This window comes from Pithys albifrons, chromosome Z (assembly GCF_047495875.1).
Source record: "Pithys albifrons albifrons isolate INPA30051 chromosome Z, PitAlb_v1, whole genome shotgun sequence".
In the NCBI taxonomy this organism is placed as follows: Eukaryota; Metazoa; Chordata; class Aves; order Passeriformes; family Thamnophilidae; genus Pithys; species Pithys albifrons.
This window is the reverse complement of record NC_092497.1, coordinates 51483603-51507465: the sequence shown is the minus strand read 5'-3', so window position 1 is coordinate 51507465 and position 23863 is coordinate 51483603. Positions and strand designations below refer to the sequence as shown.

General features: G+C 44.8%; 1 protein-coding gene across 1 annotated transcript; it reads right to left on the bottom strand.

The window, feature by feature from the left end:
- Positions 1-871: 871 nt before the first annotated feature.
- CKMT2 (creatine kinase, mitochondrial 2) lies at positions 872-23039 on the bottom strand. Its single transcript, XM_071580460.1, has 11 exons — positions 22991-23039; positions 18303-18376; positions 16316-16473; positions 14932-15130; positions 13842-13937; positions 11683-11904; positions 9107-9192; positions 7059-7182; positions 5218-5352; positions 4689-4814; positions 872-1100 (listed from the first exon to the last, which is right to left on the bottom strand). The coding sequence occupies exons 3-11, from the start codon at positions 16465-16467 to the stop codon at positions 981-983; spliced, it is 1260 nt and encodes a 419-aa protein (XP_071436561.1). The 5' UTR covers positions 16468-16473; positions 18303-18376; positions 22991-23039; the 3' UTR covers positions 872-980.
- Between the last annotated feature and the right edge of the window lie 824 nt (positions 23040-23863).

Sequence of the window (23863 nt, the reverse complement as noted above, 5' to 3'; positions counted from 1 at the left end):
ATTTGTGTTCTGTGTATAATCAGCAGAAGTCTCTCTTCTTGCCTCAGAATTGCTGTTATTAACCACCACTTGGAAAGCCAGGAGCAAAATGTAAGGGCATGTGCCCAGCACAGATGAGGAAGAACCAGTAGTCACATGGAAGCTCCAGCCTGCTTAACAGCTCTTACCATGCTGCTAATTATCAAGAGCTGCTGATTCACCATCCAGCTCTCAATTACCACCCAATTGTGATTTCTGAAGTTTGTAACCACTTATGGCAGAGCTATCCCCCCACAACTGCGCAGATATGACTCACTGAGAGACCTTCCTGAGAACTGCATTTCTGAATGTGCTGGCTGTGAAACACTGAGTGTGTTCCCATATGCAGAAAAGAAACAATCAAAGGGACTTGCAGCATCTGCTGGTTTTTCCTTTCCACGGAGCTGCTCCACATATGGAATCACAGTGAGCATGGAGATGTGTCAGCACATCTTCAGGCATTTCGAGGAGTGACAGCTGAGCCAGGTCCCCATTACCTGGAACCTGAAAGCAGCAACAGGCCATGCTGGGCAGGTTCATGTGGGTTGCAGGGTATCAGCAAACTGATTTGCCTGCTAGTTTTTGGGCTGCGCTCCAAGGCCACAGGACAGAAATGAATAGGGTGGTTACAGGAGATATCATAAATATGGCCCTAAGTGTGAAAGCAGCACAGAAGTAGAAATTTATGCTTTTTGCACTACCAGAGTAGTAATTCTCTTATCACCAGCCAAGACAGAAAGGGAAGCAGTGCCACAAAGGGAGTGTGCCAGGGTGGTTGTATGGGTGTATCCCAGTAAATCTGCACGAAGACCAGTTTCTGCCAGTGCAGCCAGGCATCGAGGAGACATCAGGTATCAGGTAGTGTTTTATTACACAACACATTTATACAGAGATGTACAGAGGTGCCTTCCCATGAGAATGGCAGCCACATTTGTCATCAGTTGCCACCATCAGCAGCAACATCATTTCCTGACAAACTGGGGCAGTGGGGGTGGCACCCTGATGTCTTGACCTCTCTCCAGCTTCTTCTCACAGTCAACGAGGTAATTGACTCCATCTATCACAATCTGGACCAGCTCCACCTACAAAAATAAGAACAGTAGAAGTTTAACTCGTCTGTTAATAGAGGAATAGAAAGTTAGCTTGTACTGCAATGACAGCAGGTAAAGCTGTAGGTGAGGAGGGTCTTGGCATGGTGACCACACACCCTCTGGCACAGGGAGAATGGGTTTTGCAGAGCCACAGTAATTTCCTTCTCCTGTTTACCCCGAGTTTGGACCAGCAGAAACAACCCTCCAATTAGGTCCCTGAAGTTATTTCCACCAAAATCTGCCCCCACTGAACTCTGCTCCCATGGGAACAAACCAACCAGACAAAAAGTCCTTATATAAAACATTGAGGCACAAGCCAAGAGACCTGTTTCAAGGGTGACCTCGTGACGGTGCAGAGCCCTCCCCAGGTGCTTGTTGGGAGGGGTTCCTGACACAGTTGTGTTCCCCACACTCCACATAGCAGGATGGGACACAACCCAGACATTCTGTGTGTCCTCAGCATCCCCAGGCAGCTCCTGCTGAAGCACTGAAGTCCCTTGCTCGGCTCTGCCCAGCTCCAAGCCAACAGGGATGTTGGTGCAAGGAGAGGAAGGCAGAGGCTCATTGCCCTGGTTCCCAGTGGCTCAGAGTGCTGCTGGAGGCACAGGCTGGGCATCCTTCACACGGCTGGGACTGGGAGGATGTCAGGACTGCCACAGCCTTTTGGGCTGCCCAAGAAAGGTCGTCAACCCAGAGCTGTGTCCTTTCCCCACAGATGTCCTTCCCCACACCTTGAGATGACCGCAGTCCTACTGGGATGAGTGTCCTTCCCACTCTGCCAGGCCCAGCACCCACATCTCTGAAGCACTGCACTCATCCTGAACCCATGCTGGCTCTACATCATGCAGCACTCCTTGTTTTCAGCTCCTGATTTACACAAACAGTGGGATTAACTCCAGCACCAGAGCAGCACCAAAATCTGTCATTCTATATGTCAGGGGCAATAGTGTCTTTGTAACCCCTTCCAAAATTGCTGAAGAACTCCAGGTACCTTGTCCCCCCAGCTGAGTTTCTGCACAGCCTGTGACATGTGAGGACCACAGCCCTGTGGCAGCACAAGCCAGCAAGCTGTAGCACTGATATTTCTTAATTTTCATGAAGTGGTTCATTAGCAACCTTTAATGATTGGCTTGTTGAAACCCAGTGCAAAGACTGAAATCCCATTGTCTCTTTATTGTGACAGTTGTTGATTTTCAGGGGATTTGGTTTTACTACAAAGTATTTCAGCAGCTTAGCAATATATTTTCTTTTACAGACCAGCTGTTTGGGGAAATCAGAGGTCTGAATTTGCAGCCTCCAGGAGAAAACAAATTTCCTATTAAGTTTGCATTGACCAGTAACTGAAACATAGCAAAAATACAAACAGTTTTATCTTGCACCTTTGGGAACATAATCCAGTTCTGCAAATGCATTTACTACATATGAATTTTATTATGTACTGAAAAATATAATAAAACATTGCTATCTCCTTGAGTATGTCTTGTCTTATTTAGATTTCAGAATCTTCAGGGTAGGGATTGCATCTTATCTGTTGGCTTAATCCTTTGGATCCCTGCTGTAGGAGGCATCACTGACTTGAGTGCAGATCTTCATATAAGCAAAAATTTGTAGACTTAGGCTGTCACTCAGTAGGACTTAATTAATAAAACCATGTAATCCTTTTGTATTATTGATGTTATTTTAATATAAAGCACACGCGACGATGTTTCAGATATTAGTAGATGTCTTTGTCACAGACTGATTTTGCAAATAACACAGCTGAGTAGTATTTCACTCTTTATTTTGTTCACTGTTATTTATTTTGCTCTAGATCCAAAGGAACATAGATGCCTACGTCAAATGTCAAAATTTAAGGTTTCCAAACCTCTCTCCATGGCTGTGGAGACGTTCAAGGGCACCTCTGAGTAAGAAAGCACAGGATACCTGTCTGGGCTCTGTGCCAGTGGCAGGTGAGTGAGGAAGGTGGTAACAAGCAAAGCTAATGATGGGTTAGTTGATGCGCCTTGACATGCTGAGTTGGAAGGAGATAATAAACCCATTATTTGTTCTGCCTGTTTTGCTGGAAATACATTGTAGAAACACTAGTTAAAAACTTGTTCTGTTTTAGTTACCTGGACCAAGGTCTTTGGACCAAAGTTTTCTCATTATAGAAAATATCATGGCGTATATACAAGACACCAGTGGGCTATGAATCACATAACTTAGAGGTTTAAACTAGATATAGGGACCTTAGAGCCAAGACTTTGTAACACTTGAAGCAGCTAAAATAGTGAACACAGAAAAGTAAAGAATTGGTTACTATGTGTAATTCAATGTTGTAATCATGCCCTAGAATGTATAAAATGGCTTGCTTTGTGTCCTCAGATGGGACTAGTGTGTCCAGCGAGAGCTGGCGGCTCCCGGGCCCGCAATAAAATACCTTTGCTGCTTAAAAGTAAATTGTCTATAAGCAGTTCCTTATTCTCAGGTTTCTCGGCTTCAAAGGGAAACCAGCTGGCTGCTGTGGACTGGGTTGAGTCCAGTTGTAACCAGGTGCTTTATCCGTGGGTTTTATTTCTGTTATGTAAACCTGCCCAGAACTAGGCTGGATGTTGTGCTGCATCACCAGGACTGAACTGCATCCCATCGCAGCTGCCACAGCCCCTGGGTGAGGATCTGGCTCAGCGCTGGAGGGGGAGGCTGCAGCTCTTTGACACGGCTGTTTCTGCCCCATGCTCATAATCTTTGCTCTCAGGAGCTGTTCTGCTTTATAAAACGCTGGAACACGGAGCTGTAATGAGGCGTGGGACCCGAGCTCCCCAGGAGGGCAGCACCAGCACCAGCCCGCAGAGTCGTTTCCACGCAATGGCACAACAAATGCTCGCTCTGACTGAAATGGCTTCGAAGCAAATGTCTGAGACAACCCATCTCATCATGGTCTGCAGCCCAACAGGGAGGGCTCCAGGCTGGCAATTAACTCTTTGCCCTGGTTTAAACCTAGCTCTCATTTAAAACTAGCTCTCATTTAAACCCAGCTCTCATTTGAACCCCGCTCTCATTTGAACCCAGCACTCCTCCACCCTCTACTCGCAGCCACACGAGACATGTGAAGAGGGCACCTACTCCTCAGTTATTGAGGGGTGAAAGCCTTGTCCTGCTGTCTAACCATGGAGGAAGTGCATAACAGTAAAATGAACACAACACCCTAAACCAAGTCTTGCTTTAGTGCCTGTTTCTCTGAGTGGGTTAGGACTCCATCCCTGCTTCTTTCCAGCACCTCCACACCCTCACAGAAATCCTCCTCACCACATGGTGCGAGTCACGTTTGTGCAGTTTGCTCAGGGTTGTTTTGTCATTGCCATAACAGGAATATTTACCAAGCCCTTCGTGCACATTAAGAATTTTTCTTTCAATAAGCATTTCCACTGGACCAGGTTCACGAGGAGTAAATCTACAGTGAATCCACTGAGGTCAGCAGAGCAAGCTCAGCCGGAGGGAGGCTGCCTCGTGTCAGCACAGATCTGAGATAAAAAGCAAGGGGGAATAAAAAGGAAAAAAACAAACCCAAAGAAAAAAAAACCAAGAAAAAGGACGGGTTACCTCTGAGCGCCCGAGGCGGTCCAGATTGGAGATGTCGTACACATCAGCCACGGCTGCCGTGTCCACTCCACCAGTGCCACGCTTCTGCAGGCGCAGGTTCTCCAGGATTTTGGGAAACCTGGGGTCCTGTCACAAAAACAGTTCTGGGTTTACTGCCTGTCCCTGTGTGCGTTGTTACCGAGTCGTTGCCACGCTGCGATCCCTGGATTACAGCATCCCGGGATGAACAGCATCCCGGGACGAACAGCATCCCGGGACGAACAGCATCCCTGCACTAACAACATCGCCAGAGGGACAGGCACCGGTGGAGTTTTCCCGTTCCTTGGACTACAGCCCGTCCTGGTGGCTTCCTGCTGAGTACATAATTTCCATAACAAAGACAATAATTTGCACAATGAAAGCATGCTCAGTTAGTCCTGAATTACACGCATTTTGCTATAACGTGCGGTCGCCTCGAGCTGTCCTTTTTCATCTGTTTCTTTACAAAACATGGGAGCTGAGCTATGTCCCTGGGTTTTTACTCACGTACCTTGCTCAGTTTGGGCAGCTTCACGTGGACTCCAGCTCGCAGGCCAGTGCCCAGGTTGGAAGGACAGGTCAGCACATACCCGAGGCGTTCGTTCCACATGAACTCCCAGCCACGTTCTTTAATTAATCTTTCCACCTATGGCGTCAAGACAAAAGGGGCAACATGCAAATGTCTCATTTTAAGATGTCTGCTGGTAGCTGAGACTCTTCTCCCTTGTGCTTGTGCTGCTGCTGAACTTCACTAGCACCAGTGGAGTGGCAGGAATTCACACCTGGGTGCAGTCTGGTTTAGGTGTGACTCAAATGTCTGCATTCACCAGGTACCAGGAGGATTTCTCTATTTTCTCACCATCACTACATTACAGCCCCTTTATCACTTCATCACAGAACTCCCTGTCCTGGTGTTTTCGTAAAGCCTTAGCCCATGAAGCCCACTTTTAAGAATTGTGGCATTTGCTTTTTGTTTCTAATTTGGAAATTTTGGAGCAAGTTTGCAACACATGATACCAAAGGACTCAAACCCTGTGAAGCAATCAAGGAGCTGAACTTGAGTTTTGCGTGATTTTCACGGTGATGTCTTGACTCCTGAGGGAGGACACTTGGCCTCTAATGCCCAGTATTAATTGCCACACTTCCTTTATAAGGAGACAACACAGCTTGTATATAATGCTTTTCATTAGAAGGTCTCTGACCAGATTAAACGGGAGAGCACAATAATTATCTGCAGGAAAATCACAAGAATCTATTGACATTTGAGTAGGCTGGTACTCTGTTCACTCATCTGCTCCTCCCAAGCTTATTTGTGCAATTCAAATACAATTTCAGGTCAGTTCTCTTCTCCTCCTGAGGAGAACTCCATACATAAAAAAGCTTGTGCTCACAAGACTTCTCAAATAGACTGGATGCTTCAGGTGTGCCCTGGGGACCAGCAGGTCTCTGTTACCTCCCTGAGGGCAAAGGAGCATCCATCAGGTGACTTTGTTTTCCTGTGTCACAAAGCCCACTCCATACTCAGATTTCCCTATGGATGCTCTGAGCTCCCTCCTCTTCCAAGTGAGGAGTCTGCAGTCCCTGCTGTCCCTCCCTGGCCTTGCTTTGCTTGGCTGGGAGCTGTGAAGTGATGAAGGGATGCACAGCACTATTAGTCCATGGCAGGGACTTGGAACCAGTTTGTCCCTTCAAACTCAAACCCTTTCAGAGCTCCATGATATTCCTGTGGGACAGAGTAAAGTCCTCTTTCTCTGTTAGATCAGCTCTTTCTGTGCAGTCCACAGGATTGCTCTGGGCCCAGAGACAACCTGAGTCGTAGCTGAACTGCCTGGCCAAAACTGTTTTAAACCACACACCATCTCATGAAACCTTTGTTATCACTGTGAATAGCTAGATCAGAGTAAAATATAGGATCCTTGGCTATCAGTTCTTAGTATCTGAACCACAGACTGCCATATTGCCCCAAAAGTAGTCATGGGCCCTAAGCCTGGAGTTCTGTGCACAACCTCAGCAGCCTCCACTTGGCTCCCAGCATCAGGAATGAGAACCAGGAGGCTGAGCCAAATAAATTCTTCATTCTAGCAAATCAAGCAATCCAAGTAAAATGCTTCTTGTCTGAATTCCCATAGTCTGAAGTCCCAAAATGGGCAAAAAAGGAGATATTTGTTTTTCCCTACAACTCCGTAACCAATTTGCCCATGTTTCCAGCTTTAACTGCTTTAGTGTGGGTTGCTGTGTGGACAGGTGTTACTTCATTTTGCTGCTCCCTGAGATGTCAGCTCAGTGTGAACCACAGTAAGCAGTGCTGACCTTGGTAAACAAACAGGAATAATAAACTCACTGAGATACTACCTCTTTTAAACCACGGCAGAACCTCTCAAACACTCGCTTCATGTTGCCGCCCTTCTCCATGGAGATCACCCTGGTGTGGTCCTCTTCATTAATCCAGACGAGAAATGTCTTCTCATTGTTATGCCTGGTTGAGAGACAGGGGGAAAAAAGGGTGTACTCAAAAGGCAAGCCCTGAAAAATAGCTCTGAGTTTCCTTGGGTTTAGCACAGTCTTTCAGTGCAGCAGAGATGGGAAGTGTGGAGAAACAACGTTGTTATGTGTGGTGAGGAATTTGAGCCAAGGTCACCATCGGATTCCTCATGCCAGTGGCATCACACAGGTTTATTGGGCACAGTGTGAAGCAGTTTCCTGATCACATCATGCTGCTGCAGTGCTGAGTGAGGCAAAACATGTCCTCTAGCATGAGCACAGCTGGGGGTGCAGCCAAGGAAGAAGGCAAGCTCTGCATCCTCTGTCACCAGGGATGAGGTTTATTGTTCTTGAAAAGGCTTGAACACTCACATGCTGCTGAGGGCCAAGCCATATGTCCCTCCTTGATTGTGTTCTCCCCTAAATCCAACTGCAGTGCCCTCTGTGTCACTTGGCAGCACTGGATGGCTGAGTCAGTCAAGGGTTGTGTCTGAGGACAGCAGATGCTGCTCACAGACAGCGCTGGTTTGCCAGTCAAGGCAGAAACGCCTGAAAACTTCTCCTGCCTCAGACAGTCATGGCCAGCTTTGCTGAGTGCTGTGTCATAACCCAGGTCACTTTTCCTGGCTTCTTCTCCACTTTCCCTGTCTCCTACCACAGCCTTTCTACAGCACACAGAAGGTGATTGATGGGATCAGACTAATTTGTGCCAACAGTGAAATATCACCAGGCTTGAGACACATGAAAGTGAAAATTCAAGAGCACTGAGAGCCTGATTTTCAGCTGGTCTTTAACTGCGTCTTCTTTTTCTTTTTGCACGCAAGAGTTTGCCAGTGCAACACTGAGCAGGTGTAAACATCCTGTGCCCTGACACTGTGGTCCCCAAGGCCCAGTCACTTTGTCCTCAGTCATGTACAAATGCTCAAGGGGAGGTCTTACAAATAGTCTGAGCTTGGCCTGACTTGTCTTCCCCTCTAATCAACCAACTCTCCCCACTGCTTTAAGGAACGTGCATTTGAACTGTGCCATTGCTGCTGGTGATGTTGGTGGGAGTAGTCCTGAAGCCCATAGTAAGGACAGGATGACAATCATTAAAAGCAAAATTATTTCCAGAGCCTGTACTCTTTTTGACAACAATTTCTTGCAAGAGAAGGCAGATTTTCAATATATGGTTTACAGAAATGCTTCCCAATCACTTTGCTTTTTTCTTCCAGTCTGCCTGATATTTCATATGCAAAAGAAGCCAGACCCCAGGTCTGTTTTACTCAGGAGATCCCTGGATATTGCTGGTACTTCTCCTGTTTGTTTGTAGAGACAGTGAGTGATATGTTTCAAACTTTATCCCTTTCCTCAGATTTAGACAGGGACCACAGAAACTTGTCGAATTTAATAAGAAGCTTGTTGAAATAAAAATAATCCTCACAGTTTTCCAGCTGCTCATTGTTTCATGGGTAATCAGGTTTCACAGAGAGGTGCTTCCTCAGAATCCTTTCTGCTTAATTTTTCACATTAAAACCTCTGGTGACATCTGGAAGTACAGCAGGATGGATGGAGCTGTTGTGCACTGCACAGCCTTCCCCATCCTCTGCTAGTGGGTGTGTGCACTTATCTCAGAGCTGCTATCCCTTATCTCCACAGAAAATACGGTATTTGGGCACTAAAGGCACCAAGTGTGTTGTGATGGTAGAAGCAGACCTAGAATAAAACTGGAAATTCAACTCCCCTATCTCCTTTTTGTCTGCATTATTTGGAATGTAAGAGTTTCTTTCAGCCCTGGGAATCATTTTTTTTTTCTTTTGAAAGCAAACTGGACATGCAGTGAGTATGGGGGCAGCATGGCTGCAAGGTTAGGACAAGCAAGGAGGTTTGTAACACAACCTTTAAAGCACACACGAGGTCCTGCAGGTCACCCCACATACCAGATTCCTCTGGCATCTGGCCAGTCACGTGCCATCCCAGCACATGTTAGCAAAGGGGACACTGGCTTGTCAAAGAGAAAGTGATCCTGAGCACCAAAATGAGGCCAGAAGGAGAGTTGAGAAGAGAGAGTGAGAGAAAACAAAACAAAAAAAATAAATTCAGGTTTATTCAAGGCAGCAGCTTAGCACTGTCCAGTACATTTTATGTGAAGGCAGTCGAAGCACAAGTAAATCAGAGTGTACAGCCTGTGAACCTGGTTCCTTTGCCTGGGACTAAAAGCTCTTGACCCAGGTAATTTTCTTGAACCTTACAGATTCTCACTGACATGGATAAAGTGACTGTGTTTTGCCAAAAATGTTTTTCAAATGTAGGGAGGGATGTGAGGTGGGACCTGATGCCACCTGGACACACCAAAGGGCGCTCTGGAGGGACCTGCCTGCCAGAGCCAGAGAGGTTTGCTGTATATACACAGATTTCAGTATGGGATCAGGAAATGAGTTCTTAAAGACTTAAAGGAGAAAAAAAAACAACCAAAAATGTTAATCCTGAAAAGATGCTTCTCCAGCATGGGATTTAGATATTTATTCTGAACATGAAGTCAAGGTAGGAATTAAACCAGTGCTAATCTTGACCTTTTGGAATAAAAGACTCACTCTGTTCCTTAACAGAGGTGCTATTTCTGATTTAATAAATATAGCACTTGTGCCACCAACTTACCACGTTCCAAATGGTTTAGACTTTTTTAAAGTAATTGTTGGGAGGTTTTTTTGGTTTGTTCCTTTTTTGTCTAAACCAAATAAGTTTTTCATTTTCATGTGTATGCTGAAAAATTATTAGTTCTTAATTCCTTGAACATTGCCATAATAAATGAGGGGTGTGGTTTTCTTGCTGGGAGTGTTGTTGCTTTTGTTCTTCCTTTTTAAATCTATGATTTAACTAAGAATAGAGAGGCATATGTATCCAGAATACATATGACATGGTAGACACATCGATATGATTTCCTTCTTTTTTCCCTTAATGAAGAATTTTAGATTATAAATACATAATTGAATATACTTTGAATATACTGTGATGGACATGGTGTAGTCAGAACTCCAACCATGCAGAAAGAAAAGGTATAGAGTTCTCTTTGCTCATCACAGAGGCACAAAATTTCCTTGCTCAGCTGGCTACACTTGATGCTTTTTCTTGAAAGAAAAATTTCTCTTTTTGGAAGAAAAGAGCTATTAGTTTCCCTCATGTGCATATGGCCCAGATCTGCAAACTAGCAAATGCCTTCTGGGCTGAGTGCCAGTCATGTAGCACTGATTTGATATCACTGAGATCAATTTTATCTTACTGAGATCAAATGGTGCTTATAAAAGCCTGGCACAAAGCCTGATCCCACAGGGTTTCAAGGTCCTAAAGTACTGGAGAGGGTAAGGAATGCTGTGAGCTAAGGGATGAATCTGAGCTTACAACACTCCATGCCCTGGTTTCTATAACTTTGCATGAGCATAAACCCAAACAAAACAAGGTAAAATGTTGAATCAGTGAAGCCTGTTCCACTTCCCACAGGCTTTAGCCTTAAACCATGAAGAAATTACATTCTCCACACTCCTATTTCAACCTCTGCTTTTTGAGGAGCCTTATCCTACTGAGAAGGACAAGTAAATAAAACCTGCAACAGGTCATCAACATCTTGCCAATAAACACATTACCAGGGACATTCAGTTGAAAAAGTTGCTGATCTTACCTAGATTCTTAACTCCTGGTTAATCCAGACTGTGACACCTCGTTCCAGGGCTATAAATAGTTATATCACCAGCTCCCTTTGGTTGATGTTATAGATTAATGTGCCACAAACATAGCTAAGAAGGTACAGCCATTCCTTTGGATATTTAAAATGCACATTCAAGCTTTCTTTGACATGTCATATGTTGTGACAAAATCCATGATGAAAATACTTGTGTTCCAATCTGTGTGACAATGGAAACTCATTATGGGTCTGACCCTTTGAATTGTTAAACACAACAACAGGACTGGGAAAAGGTCACCTGGGTGCAGTTGGCTACAGCCATTTTTGGGGATTTAGAGCTAGTGGTGTTTTGTCTAATGAAATTACAGCCAATGTTTTGGAAATTAGAATTAGTGTTGGTTTGGCATAGAGAAATCTCAGCCAAAGCCCTCACCCTGATGGTCTAAAATACAGATACCAGGTAATGCCTATGTCAGAGTGATACCTTTAGTTAGAATGATTATTAATATAGAAAATGTCAATGTTTGGTCAAGGAAATGGCCAGGAAAGGTCCTGAATTCACCTCATTATTTGTCCAAAGAGGTGGCAGCAGCCACGTGTGTTTGGTTTGACACAGATCTTGCTCCCTGGGGTATAATAAGCCCGTGTTTCAGACCTGCCCAGCGATGTACTCAACAAAAACACAGACCCCGGACGATTTGCTGTCACACTGCAGGTATTGTCAGGTAATTCACTAGCGGATAATGCCGTGATTGCCCTGCCTGACTCTGCAGGAGGATCCGGCGCGTACCCGGGGCGAGGGCACGGTGGAGCATCCACGACCGGGGCTGTACTCACGTCGATGAGCTGCTGCTGCTCCCTCTCGGTCATGGTGGTCAGGCTGTAGTACTTGCCCGAGAGGTCGCCCCGGAGGCCGGAGAGCGCGGTGACCACGACGTTCTCCACCTCCCTGCGCTCGGCGCGGGTGCAGGCGGGAGGCAGGCTCAGCCCGCGGATGCTGCGCCCGGTGCGCACCCTCGAGGACAGCACGTAACGCTCGTCGAACTGCCCGTGGGTGATCTGCGGGGGATTTAAAGGAAATCTACATATTGATGGTAAAGCACAATTTTATTACAGCTTGGCCAGAACTGGAGACACGCAGGGAGCTCATGCCCCAAAGGACGTGTCTACCGTGTACAAAAATCGGGAGCTGTTTATGCAGGTAGTTTCAAATATCCATTACAGACACTTGTTAGGTTGACGTATGTTTTGTAATATAAGAATGTTTAGAATAGAATAGAATAGAATAGAATAGAATAGAATAGAATAGAATATCAATTTAAACTGTAGTTTCCTTTACTCCTCCACCCAGTTTTCCACCCTGATGTGTTGATGGTGAGGTGTTAAACTGGCCTCTTATCAGTCCTTTATTCAAGCAAGCTTCTAATTCCCCCTTTATCTCATTTGTCCACATTTAAGGCCCTTTTACTTTGCCTGCTAACAGTTACGTTTTGCAAAGTCACAGTGAACGTGGTTAAGACTTTTTATGCTATAATTTTTGTCCCTCTTTCACGGGGAGGGGGTTGTTAGTTCACACACACACAGAGACCTCTTGTGGCACACTGTTCAAAAAATCCAATCCCCGTCGGGCAAAAAGAGGGACATTTCCCTGCCCAGACCTGGTGTCCTCCCCTACAGGTTACAAACGTCAGGGCACCCGGAGCCCTTCAGGAGTTTCAAGCATCAGGAGCTGGTTTTAGGAGCAATGTGTTGCTTTGGCTGGATGAACATGGAGTAAACAGCTCATCCTTTGTGGTCTCAAAATATAAGGAAACTTCATGGCTTTTGGAAATCAGAGTATGGACAAAGGCAGGGACCAGTTAAAGGGGATCCTTTGGAAGAGGGAAGCCCAAAATGAGGGTAAACCTCACTGCAGTTGAACTATGAAGGAAATGTTAAGCAGCAGATGAGGCTTGACCATGTCTGTGTGGTCATACTGGATTAAAATCCTGCTTTTATTCCAACCCTTGGAGACATGGTTATCCAAGGAATTCCAGCCCAAGGAATTGCATCCAAGTAAGCCAGTAAGTCGATTTCATCGCCGGCTCATCTTAAATGTCTCTGTGAAAACACATTGTGGCATGGAGAATAAACAGGAGGACTCAGAGGTGTCCACATGCCTGCAGGGCTCTGATCTTACTGGAGATGTGGTGGGATGACTCCTGTGACTGGAGTGTTGGAATGCAAGGATACAGGATTTTTGGGAACGAGGGCAGGGCTGATGAGGAGCAGGTGTCACTCTCTATCAACAATCAGCTGGAGTCCAAGCTCACTACCCTGGACTTCAGGAAAGCAGGGATCTGCTTGTTAGAGCACTATCGGATAAATCCCTGGAGGGAAGAGGGGCACAAGGAAGCTGGGCAGTATTCAAGGATCAGCTCCTCCAGGCTCAGACTTGATGCATCCCAACAGGAAGAAAGTCAGGAAAAAAGCATCAGGAGACCTGTGTGGATGAGCAAGTTGCTCCTGGACTAGCTGAGACATAAAAAGGAAGTCTACAGAGGGTGGAAGCAAGGACAGGTATCATGGGATGAATATAGAGAGGCTGTGGCTGCCCCATCCCGGGGAGTGTCCAAGGCCAGGTGGGACAGGGTTTGGAGCAATGTGGGCTAATGGAAGGTGTCCCTGCCCATGGCAGGGGGTGGGATTGGATGGGCTTTAAGGTCCCTTCCAACCCAAGCCATTCCATGATGATTCTGTGATCTGTAAGTTCATGAACAGACCCACAGTGCCCACTGAGACTGTGGCCCAAATGCTGAGTTCAGCTGGGACTGAATCCCTGCTATGAACCAGGGATGCAGCTGGCAGGGCTGTGAGTGGCATCCACTTTCCTTAAGCATAGAACTGGTGTCTTCAGAGTTGGATCAGAAAAAAGAAAGGTACTCTTGCATTCAATGTCATCACTGTAATAAGCAGCTCAGAGCCTTTATTGTCTCAGTGTTTTATTTCAACCCTACCTTGGATGCATCCAGGTCAGTGTGATGCTTCATTGTCCGTGGATCGTAGCCATTGTGTCTTGATTTAATGACAGGGTCAAAAATCTCAGCAAACACCTACAGGGTCAAGAGAAGGTAGACAGAGTCTGCAGCACCCCAGAAACGCTTTGATGCACCAGCTGTCTGGAGTTATCACAGACGGGCTGGGCATGGTCACAACCAGGTTGGGGTTTGGGGTGTATTACCAGCCAGAACACACACCCAGAGCCCCACCACCACTTGCCTCTTGGTGTTTTAGGTCATGCATGAATACCCTGTGTTTTCCCTGCCATGGGATACCAGTCCTGATCAGAGCTACATGGCTCAGTGTGCCAGCAGCAGTCACCACCTCACCTTCAGATAAGGAGCAGTGACACATCTGGACAGGTAAACCAAACCCCAGGAGGGGGTAGTCCAGAATGGCAGGTATCCCAGTCCACCCTCAGCTGCCCAGTCCTTGGGGTACTGTGAAGAGACTGTATAATAACAGGTACCATCACAGTAGACTGAAGGAAGCAGGCCACTGAGGGCAATAAAAATAAGGGTTTTCTTCTGTTTTCCTCTTGTCATTGCAGAGTTAAATAAACTGTCCACCCTAATGCTGTTTGTCTTCAGTTTTCCTCATGGTCCAAAAGCTATAGCTTAATGAAATTATGTCTGCCACTTCCCAGAGGATGTTTCTGTTTAGCTTGTGCCTCTGCTGTTCCACAATGTGATTTCCACATTACATTAATTTTGTGTGTTCCAGGACTGGATAAATTTGCCATAAACTAAGTTTAGTTGTAGGAAGGAGGGCAGTTTCTGGAGGCAGGTAGCACCTGCTGCCAAGTAGGTATATTTTGTTAACTTCAGTTGCAGCAGAAAGAGCACCTGCAGCAATATCTTAAGTTCATGCTTTTTTTAGCATGGAAAAGCAAGGAAAACACAATATTTTATGCCCTGTCCTTTATGTACCCTCTGGGATAAAATTTGTTTTAGCAACATGTACCCTACTGGAAATCTCTCTTTATTTGATGGGGAAGGACACCACAAATACTGACCACAACCTGGCAGCGCTGTGGAAACCTCTTACCTCGTAGGACTCCTCATCTCCTGCCACCATTCCCACCGTCTTGATGAAGGGGTGGCCAGGATTGTCCACCCCGGTTTGAATGCACTGATCCAGGGTGTATCCATTGGGGGTCATCTTGTCCCGGAGCCGGGAGTAGATGGCGGGGGTGAGACACTCAGCCATGCAGTTGTTGTGCTTGCGCAGGTCAGGGTAGTCGGCGCTGGGGGCAGAGAGCCCAGAGCCATTAACCTGTCCCTCCTGAGCAGTCACCCTGCCTGCTTTGCTACTGGAAACACCACATTCAGGGGACATGGCGTGGGTTAAAACTACAGTTATTCTTTATTTGTGTGTTGCATTGAATTTTAGAATGGAAGGTAGTGAAGTCACTGGAAGTGACCCATGGCACAAACTGCCTTCTGCCATCAGGAAAATGAACCCTAATGAGCTATGAAAGTGTGCTAAGCCCCATTAAAGCTCTGATGAAACACTCCTGTTCAGACAGAGCTCTAGCAGTGATTTGTTCAAGAAGGAAGGGAATCCAGCTTAGCTGACGTGCTCTGCAGTTTGTGTGGCAGAGGAAATGCAGTATCAAAAATAGAAAAAATCTTGTAAGAAATGGGCTCGTGAAGATGATGAAGCACCGAGCCCAAATGCCCTAAACCCAGAAGTTTTTACTGTTGTGTAAATATATGTTACAAAATGGATTCCTTGTTCTTTTTTCCCCTGAGTCATTGTCTTCTTCCCAAAATCCCCTGAGACACCCTTATCTCACCAGCTGGGGCAGCCTGAGCTGACCTGGAAAAGTTTGTATAGGTTTTCCTTATTGGCCCCTATTTCACCCTCTCCCATTGGTTGTAATCCCTGGTTTCTTATTGGTTTTAGCTCGAATCCCCCCAAAACCTTTAATACCTCTCCCCATGTTAATAAAGCTCTCTCTGGTCCCTCTCCTGTGCTCTCTGTGTGTCTCTCCGGGGGCAACTCGGCGGCCTCATGGGGGGGACAAAGGGGGAGTACATCCCCCCCAGGTTAATTTCTGAGACCTGAAGCCCCTCAGCTGTCAAAGTTTGGACCCATGTGGTCTCACAGCCTCAGGGGCATCAGTGGTCCTGTCTGACCTGCAGCTGGGCAGCTCTTCTGCAACACCAGGGTTGGGTTTAATGGCATTATATCTGCAGAAAGCTGCATGGTGCACTAACTGAGGGAAAATAAAAGTGTTAGGCTGGTCTTGAAGGTCCTTTCTGGTGCTACCTAAAATTGGAGACATTACTAAAGGTGCTGATTGCCAGCCCATGGACAGACCACACAAGGTCTGTGGGCATCACCTTCCTCCCAAGGGTGGGGTGTTGCTCCTGCCCCCATGTCCAGGGCACAGTGCCCAGCTCCCTGCCCAGCCCCACGTCCTCACCTTGGAGGGAAAAGCTTCCTTTTCTCATGCACAGCAGCCTTCACATTCTGCTGGTTGAGGAGGTAGCCCGTGGTGAGTGCCCCAGTGCCTGCAGCCGCCAGGAGCGCGGTGGAGGCACGGCCGGCTAGGAGACGGCAGAAGGTGCCAGCCATTCCTCTCTGCAAGACAAGGCAGCCCCAGGTCAGCCACCCAGCCCCTGCTCAGTGCCAGCAACAGGCAAACCCTCCCCTCACACCACAGCCCTGCAAGAGGAGAAATTTGTTTTTATTATAGGTTTGCACTGTGTTCATAAATGTTGCTGATTCTCACTGGTATTTACACCTATTTTCCCTGTTTAATTCTATTGGGATTATGTCTGGAGTACAGAAGGTCTCTAAGTCTAGCAAAGAATGCATTCTTTGTGTGTTCTGTGAAAACTGAAGAAGACAATGCATATTTTTTCCCCTAAGAATCAGAATTTGAGTGTTCTTACTGGTGACTGTGAGTTCCTCAGAAAGATGTAACTCCTCTCTAAATAAAGGACACAAATTCTATGATTCTACAAATCTAAATTTCAATTTCTGTAATTGACAGAAGTTTATTCATCAAACTGGACTCTGATTAATCATCTTTGGGAAATGGGCATGGAAGACTTACAAGTAAACATCACTTTTTTACCAGGATATGATGTTTCAATAGTTTTTCCAAAAGTTTTAAAAAATGTGATTGCTTATGGGATCTCTTCCATGTTCTTTTGAAGGTTTTACTAAACACCTCAAAACACTTGGGTATATTTTCAGTAAAGAAATAGTTCTAATTTCCAATAATTTTCTTCCAACTCTGGGTTAGTTAAATCCAAACCATGTAAATTTTCATGTAGATCTGGGTTGGTTAGACCCATACCCTTTACTTCCTTATCTTTCCCACTCCTGCCTAAAGACAAATGTAATGTTGCATGTTTATCTTCTCTCTAGGTAAAAACCTTATCTTCTTGCAGGTTTTTTTATTGCAAAGCAGTTTCTTCTTTCTACATCAGTCACATTTGTGAGATGAGAAACATGGACGTATTCCAAGTTTGGAGTAATTTGTTTCATGTCTTCCATTGTGTTTAAGCAACTTTTTAGCTGAATTTTCATCCCTCTCCATGCCTTTGAAGATACAGTTAATCTAACTTTAATTCCAGAGACAGGTGCTGAGTGATTGACAGAAATGTCAGTAATTTTTCACTGAAAGAATTTCCCTATATCTATGAATTCATTTAGATCAGCTGCAGGACAGGCTCCCATGACTGCAACAGGATTTCTCCCTCCCAAAACACAGTGGGAGAATGTTTAACTGTAAATAAAAGTCAAATAAGAGGTTTCTGACGGAGATATGTATGATGATTTCTGTGTGTTTAGCAGATGGTTTTTGTGCCTTTTCACAGTATAGCATCCCTGTCCTACACTCTGAAAATATTTCCTTATGACTAATCTGCACAGAACTATTGTTGTTAAACCCAAGTGTCTGAGAAACATCACATGTATGTTCACAGCAGCTCTGTATATTTATAGCTCTGTTTCACTGATGCATCTTTACTGCAAGGAATTGGCTGCCAGTCAAATTCCTGTCCTGAAAACTAGAAGCCATATCAAAATTGCTTTGCAGATGATATCATGACTTTACTGACCCCAGGCACTCATCAGCATCTCCAACAACTTGGGTTTTTTGGGAGCTTCTGAATCCTGTGTCACATTGAGGGACATACCTGCTGCTGCATGAATAAGAGGCCCTCCTCCTCACCGTGATTTATGCCTGTCTTTGACTGGATGTGCACTGCTGGGCTTTCATCCCTAAAGCAGACCCTCTCAGCTTTATTGTCAGTTTTAATAATGTCCCATTTCACAAGCATTTTTCTTGTTGGCAATGTTCTCTTCCACTGTGGCTGCATGCCTTGTCACCCAGGACAGCCTGGCATTGCTGGATCACAGAAAAGGTGTCCCTTACCCTGAGGCAGGTCCTACTTTACCTGAGAGACACTTCTCTGGCAGCTCTTAAAAGCCTCCAACACTGGAGATGCCACAGACAGTGCAGGTTGTCTACCTAAAATAAAATAAAATAAATAAATCAGAGGAAGACAGGCTTTCCCCCCTCTTTTTAAAACAAAGTAGTGCCTGACTGCACATCCCTTCCTGCAGTTGAAGGTAGAACCTTCCAGCTGGAGTGTGGCATTTCTATCACTGGTCACTGTCAAATGCAAAGGGTCCAGGGAAGTTAGAATTCCTTATGAGAAGAAAAACATCATCTGAAGTGCTGTGGAAAGGTGTCTAATCCTTTTTATCAGAGTGGTCTAACTCCTAATTCAATAAGCACCTCTTACCACAAGGGTGGGCTCTAGTCCTGAATATAAACATATATAGTCCTCCAGCACAAATGGTTGTGCCTTGCACAGGCAGTCAAGTTCTGCAAAGTTTTTACATAATGAGAGCACAAAATGAATAAAAACTTTAATTAACAGGAAACCATTTGGAGGCTTTTTCCTCATTTTTTCCTCTTCAAAAAATATCATGATTTCGAAGCAATGCATTGCTTCAAAACAAACATTTAAAAAGTTTCATTTTAAAAGAGTCTGAATGGAAAGGTTTAGGAGTAAGAGAAAATCCTCATCAAAGCCCTTTGTCAAATCTGACCTCAAATCAGTAACAGATTCAGCTGTTCTTTCCCCCACGGAAATTGCCATCTCACCCTTACAACATGTTTGCACCATAAATACATCTGATTAAAGGAGTGTTTCCTCTAGTAACACTTTACCAGAAATACTCTGCTGTGATTCAGGTTTCACCACAGTCCATCTTTAGGCCTCCACTGCAAGGATTTTGCTCTCAGCAGGGAGGTTTAACCAGCACACAGCCTAAAAAATCAATAGTGCACATTTTTCTTTTCTAGGAGTTCCCTGAGTGTCTTCACTTGTGCTCATGATGGAAAACCCATTTTCTCGTGGATGTCTCTAGTGCTGCCATAGTGCAGCTGGGAAGGGGAAAGAAATTGTCTCAAGATCAGAAGAATTTTTTTGGGTATCTGTTTTAACTCTTGGAAAGGAATTGAGTCCTTTCCTGAGCTGACCAGGTGTGCCGGAAGGAGAACACCTGCCTTGGGAAGTATCAGGTTTGTGTTCAAAACCATCTAGAGAGAGTATGGTCTGGAGAAGATGAAGGAGTTCTGAGATTAATCAACCCTAGGTAAAAAAGATAAATAAAACCCTTATTTCTCTCCTGCGTGTCTGTTTACTTTGAATCTCTGGTCTTTGTTGTTACTTTTAACAGTTTGTTGCAGAAATTTCTACTTGTTATTTGTACCATGTGCAGCTACTCAGTAATTCATGTCTCTACATCAGGTTTTTATTGGTACCTCTGAAGGTACCAATAAAACATTCTCAAAGGGCTCACAATTATAATTTATAGTTTTCTACCTAAATTTTATCTAAATGGTTCATTAATTGCACCAACTTTCCAAAAGCTTCAAGTTCTTTCAGTCCACCACAAGCCACACGAGAATTTGGGCTTTGTTTTAGACAAAATTAGGTACATTTAAACCAGCACTGATCTTTAGTTTTCTATTTGTCCAAATGAGGTCTAATTTCTATGGAATTGGACACAACACCTTTTTTGAGGTATAAACTTCAATGATTTTATTTTTTTAATAGATTTTAATAAGATTCTTAGCACTTATGCCACAAGACTTCAATAATGTGTCACTCAGAGAATAATCCAATATATAATAATATGTAAGATAATATAATCTATAATATATAATAATCTTTAGTAATAAGACCATTTTAAAAAATATGATGGATTGTCCCACTAACAGTCATTAACAATTTAATGATGTAGGGATTTTGACACGTTGTGTAAGGAATATTCAGAGATGTGATCTAAGCTGAGCTGTTTCAGAGCAGGTCAGGGCTGGGCTGCTCTGCTGTCACCCAGCACATGCAGTGTCTGTGTCCCTCTCCTTTGCAGGCAGCACAGTCCTCACAGTGCCCATAGCTGGGCACATTTCCCTGGTGGAGGGTCAGATACACATCATGCCTCATGTCCAGCATCAGGTGTATTTTCTGCAGGTAAATGTAGGGGTGTTTGGGGATTTTTTCTTATTTTTCAAGTATACTGCAAGGCATTTTGAAGGCTCTGGGTATTTGAGTATAACATCCTTATTTTTGTTTATTGAAATGTTTGGATGACTTGCCTCGCACCTTTTCCCCTTGTTATCTCAGTCTGCTCCTGCATTGAGTACTTGCCTCATAACTACTCATTGGGATGCCTTTTGCTGCACGCCCCCAGAATTACAGACGCCCAAGACCATGACATGGAGCACAGCTCAGTACCTCTGGGACTGGATTTTGTCACTGGCAGAAAGTCCTTTGAACTTTCACTTCCAAGGTCATTTGTACTTGTGATATCACTTGGGGAAAGCAAAAGTACCATGGTACAGGAGAGGAGAAATACAGAGCAAGTGTCCTGTAAACAGTTGCTGTGTCCTCCATGCACCATGTTCCCTCCTCCAGGGAGCAGTTTTGGTTAACTGTGTGCAAATTATCTCATGGGTTGATGTCTTCAGGGGTTCAGAGTTAATGCAACACTGACTTAAAGCAGCAGCTGCTGCAGCCTGTGGCGTTCAGTGTGTGCAAAACCAAGGTTTCCTCTTTCCACATTCCTCATTGTCATCCTGTCAGCATCGCAAAGGATCAACAAATTCAGTCAAATCAGCATTGCCTTTTCCAAAGAAATAGTCTCATATCCCATGGTGAATTATGGCCACTGAATCAGCAAAATGTGTCCAAAAGGTCAAAGAGGTCACAGCCTCCATCTCTCTGGTCTGCCCCAGGACGTGCTCAGTGACCTGTGAGCAGCCCAGGACACTGACACCCTGCCAGGAGTGCACCTGGGGTTTGTAACTGTACTTCAGTATATGCATCACACACTGGGCACAAAAAGCAGAGACAAAAACCATCAGCAAGGTGTAAAAGAAGTACCTACTGCAAATCTGGGGTGAGGAACAGCCTAAGTATTGCAGGTACCTCTTGAAGTGGAGGGGCTGTTTGAAATCACAGCTTGAACCTCAGGAACTTGGCAACTTCAAAACTACTTTTAATATTTAAAAAGAAAAATAAAGTTTTGCCATTAATTCTTTACTTTCTTGAACTTGTTTTAAAGAGGAAGCTTTCAGCTCCCTTTTCCTCTGGATGTATCTGAACACAGGTATTGGTTACCTGGTATTTCACACTTGGCATCACATGTGCTTTTAGCCCGGGAGGGGAGGAAGGTACAGAGGGTTACAGTGACATTTCTGGAAATAGAACTAGATTAAATATTTGAGCCATGTCATGGGTGGTATTAATTGCCACACCATGTGATCCTGAGTGACATTTTAGAGGAATGGCAGAGTCAGAGCTAAAGTTCACACAGGCTCAGTGCCACAGATGATGTACATGCACGTCTTAAACCACTAAGCTGTTTAGCCAAAGGTATCACTGCAGGGAGCAGGACTTCCACGTGGTGCAGGGAGAAGGAGGCTGGCCTTTTATATTTGAGAAGTAATTCCTCTAAGCCATCCTTAGCTTGAGCTAAAGCCTACAGATGCCAGTGGAAAGTTTTCTCTGCCTGTCCATGGAAGGTTCTGGCACCCCAGAAACATCTGCAATAAATGTCACAAGTCACTACATGTGTGAGAGACCAATTTTAGATGCCCAGCAAGCAGTTTACATTGCTTTTGGTTTGCTGTGTCACTGCACAGGTTCAGAGAATAAGGTGCAAATTAAAACATTGAATCTCATAAAGCAATATTGGTGGTTTTTTTCCAGTTTCTCACAGCTCACCCTGAGCATCACTCTGACCTTTCTGACTCATCTGGGTTTGAGATACAGCCTCCGAAAGTGCAGAAACAGTGCCAAGTGCAGGCATCATTCTGACTGCACATTAATCACAGCATGGAATATCTCTACCAAAAAAAATCAACTACATTTCAGTTTCTTTCTGCTTGCAATGCCAGAGGTCACTGAATGGTTATAAAAACGTATTAATTCAGAAAAAAATTTCCAAACTGTAAATCTGTGACCAGATTCATATGAATACAGAAGACATGGTAAAAGCTGCCACTCTTCAGAGACCAGACAATGAGCCCTTGGCAATACCATGATTTTTGATTTCTGTCAGCTGAAAATATGGCTGGTCAGACCCAGCCTGGTGAGACCCAGCAGCCCAAATTTTCCTGCCAACGCCCAGCCAAGGTGCAGGCACTGCTCACCCTTCTGAGCCCACCTGATGCTATTTTGCAGTATAAACCTCTCATCTTCGCAGTGCAAAGAGCTACAATCAAAATCACAAACAACTCATGTAACTGCAGATGTTTTCTCTGAACTTGTTACACATCCTATTTTACCCTTACTAAAATTGTTACTGAAGGGTCAACATTAACAGCTGGACTTGATGATCTTAGAGGTGTTTCCCAACCTTAATAATCCTGTCACTCCATAGTTTGAAGCAGCTGCACAGTGGGGGCTGACAAATATTTTCCTGCACCAAATAGTTATACAGGTCAATAAATTATAACCAAATTAACACCACATCCTGTAGTGCTTTACTCCATCTTTAATAACCCACATATTTGAAATGCTACATTTTGAGGCTACAAAGGCAATGAACATGCAGTTACACTGACCTTGGAGCTGGAGGTAGGGACGTCCTGCTGCCTGCAGTGAGCCCAGAGTGTAAAGGGAACAGTGAGGTGGTGCCTGAGAGTAGCCCAGGTAATATGAGACGGGGAAAAGGAGGTGTGGGAAACGAAAATAATTGGTACAGGGGCCAATCCTGAGTTGCTGAGTTACGTGAGTGGCATTTGCTGGCACAAAGGTGCCCTTGAGGGCACAAGCAGGATGTGGCAGCAGTGGGATGACAGCAACATCACCCTTCAAACGCTTCTCCAGTGGAAAGTGTTCATGTCAGCACATGGCTGGGCAGGTGGGTAACAGCAGGGGATGCTGCACAGGCCCATTTAGGAACAGCTGTAAGAGGAAGGTCAGTTGTAAGAGGAAGTCCTGCCTGCCTGAACACCTGAGGAACACCCAGATCTGGGAAATTCCAGCTGCAGGAATCCTGTTTGGAAACAGATCAGAGCAGGCAACTGGACCTTGAATTATCTGAGATCACAGTTGGTGATTTTGGCTCTTTTTTTGTCCTTTAATTCTTGATTTACAACATTAATTCTCAACTATTTGTAAGGCAGAGGGGCCCAGAAACATGGGATGTAAAAGGAGGATATTTAAACCCTAACATTTAGAATTACTAGTATTATATTCCTCTACTGCATTTAGAATTATAGCCATATAGCAGTAAAGTACTGTAAGAAATAGCAAATGATGGTTTGGAAAGCATGAAAGAATAATCAATTTCATTCACCTAGCTCTGCTCCCACCAAAGCTGAACATGTACCAAGGCTGACAGAGGAACACAGAGGCCAACACTGTGCAGCTTGTAAAAATCCAAGACATCAAAACCATTTTTCCTTCGTACATGTAATATTCTTTGAATTATA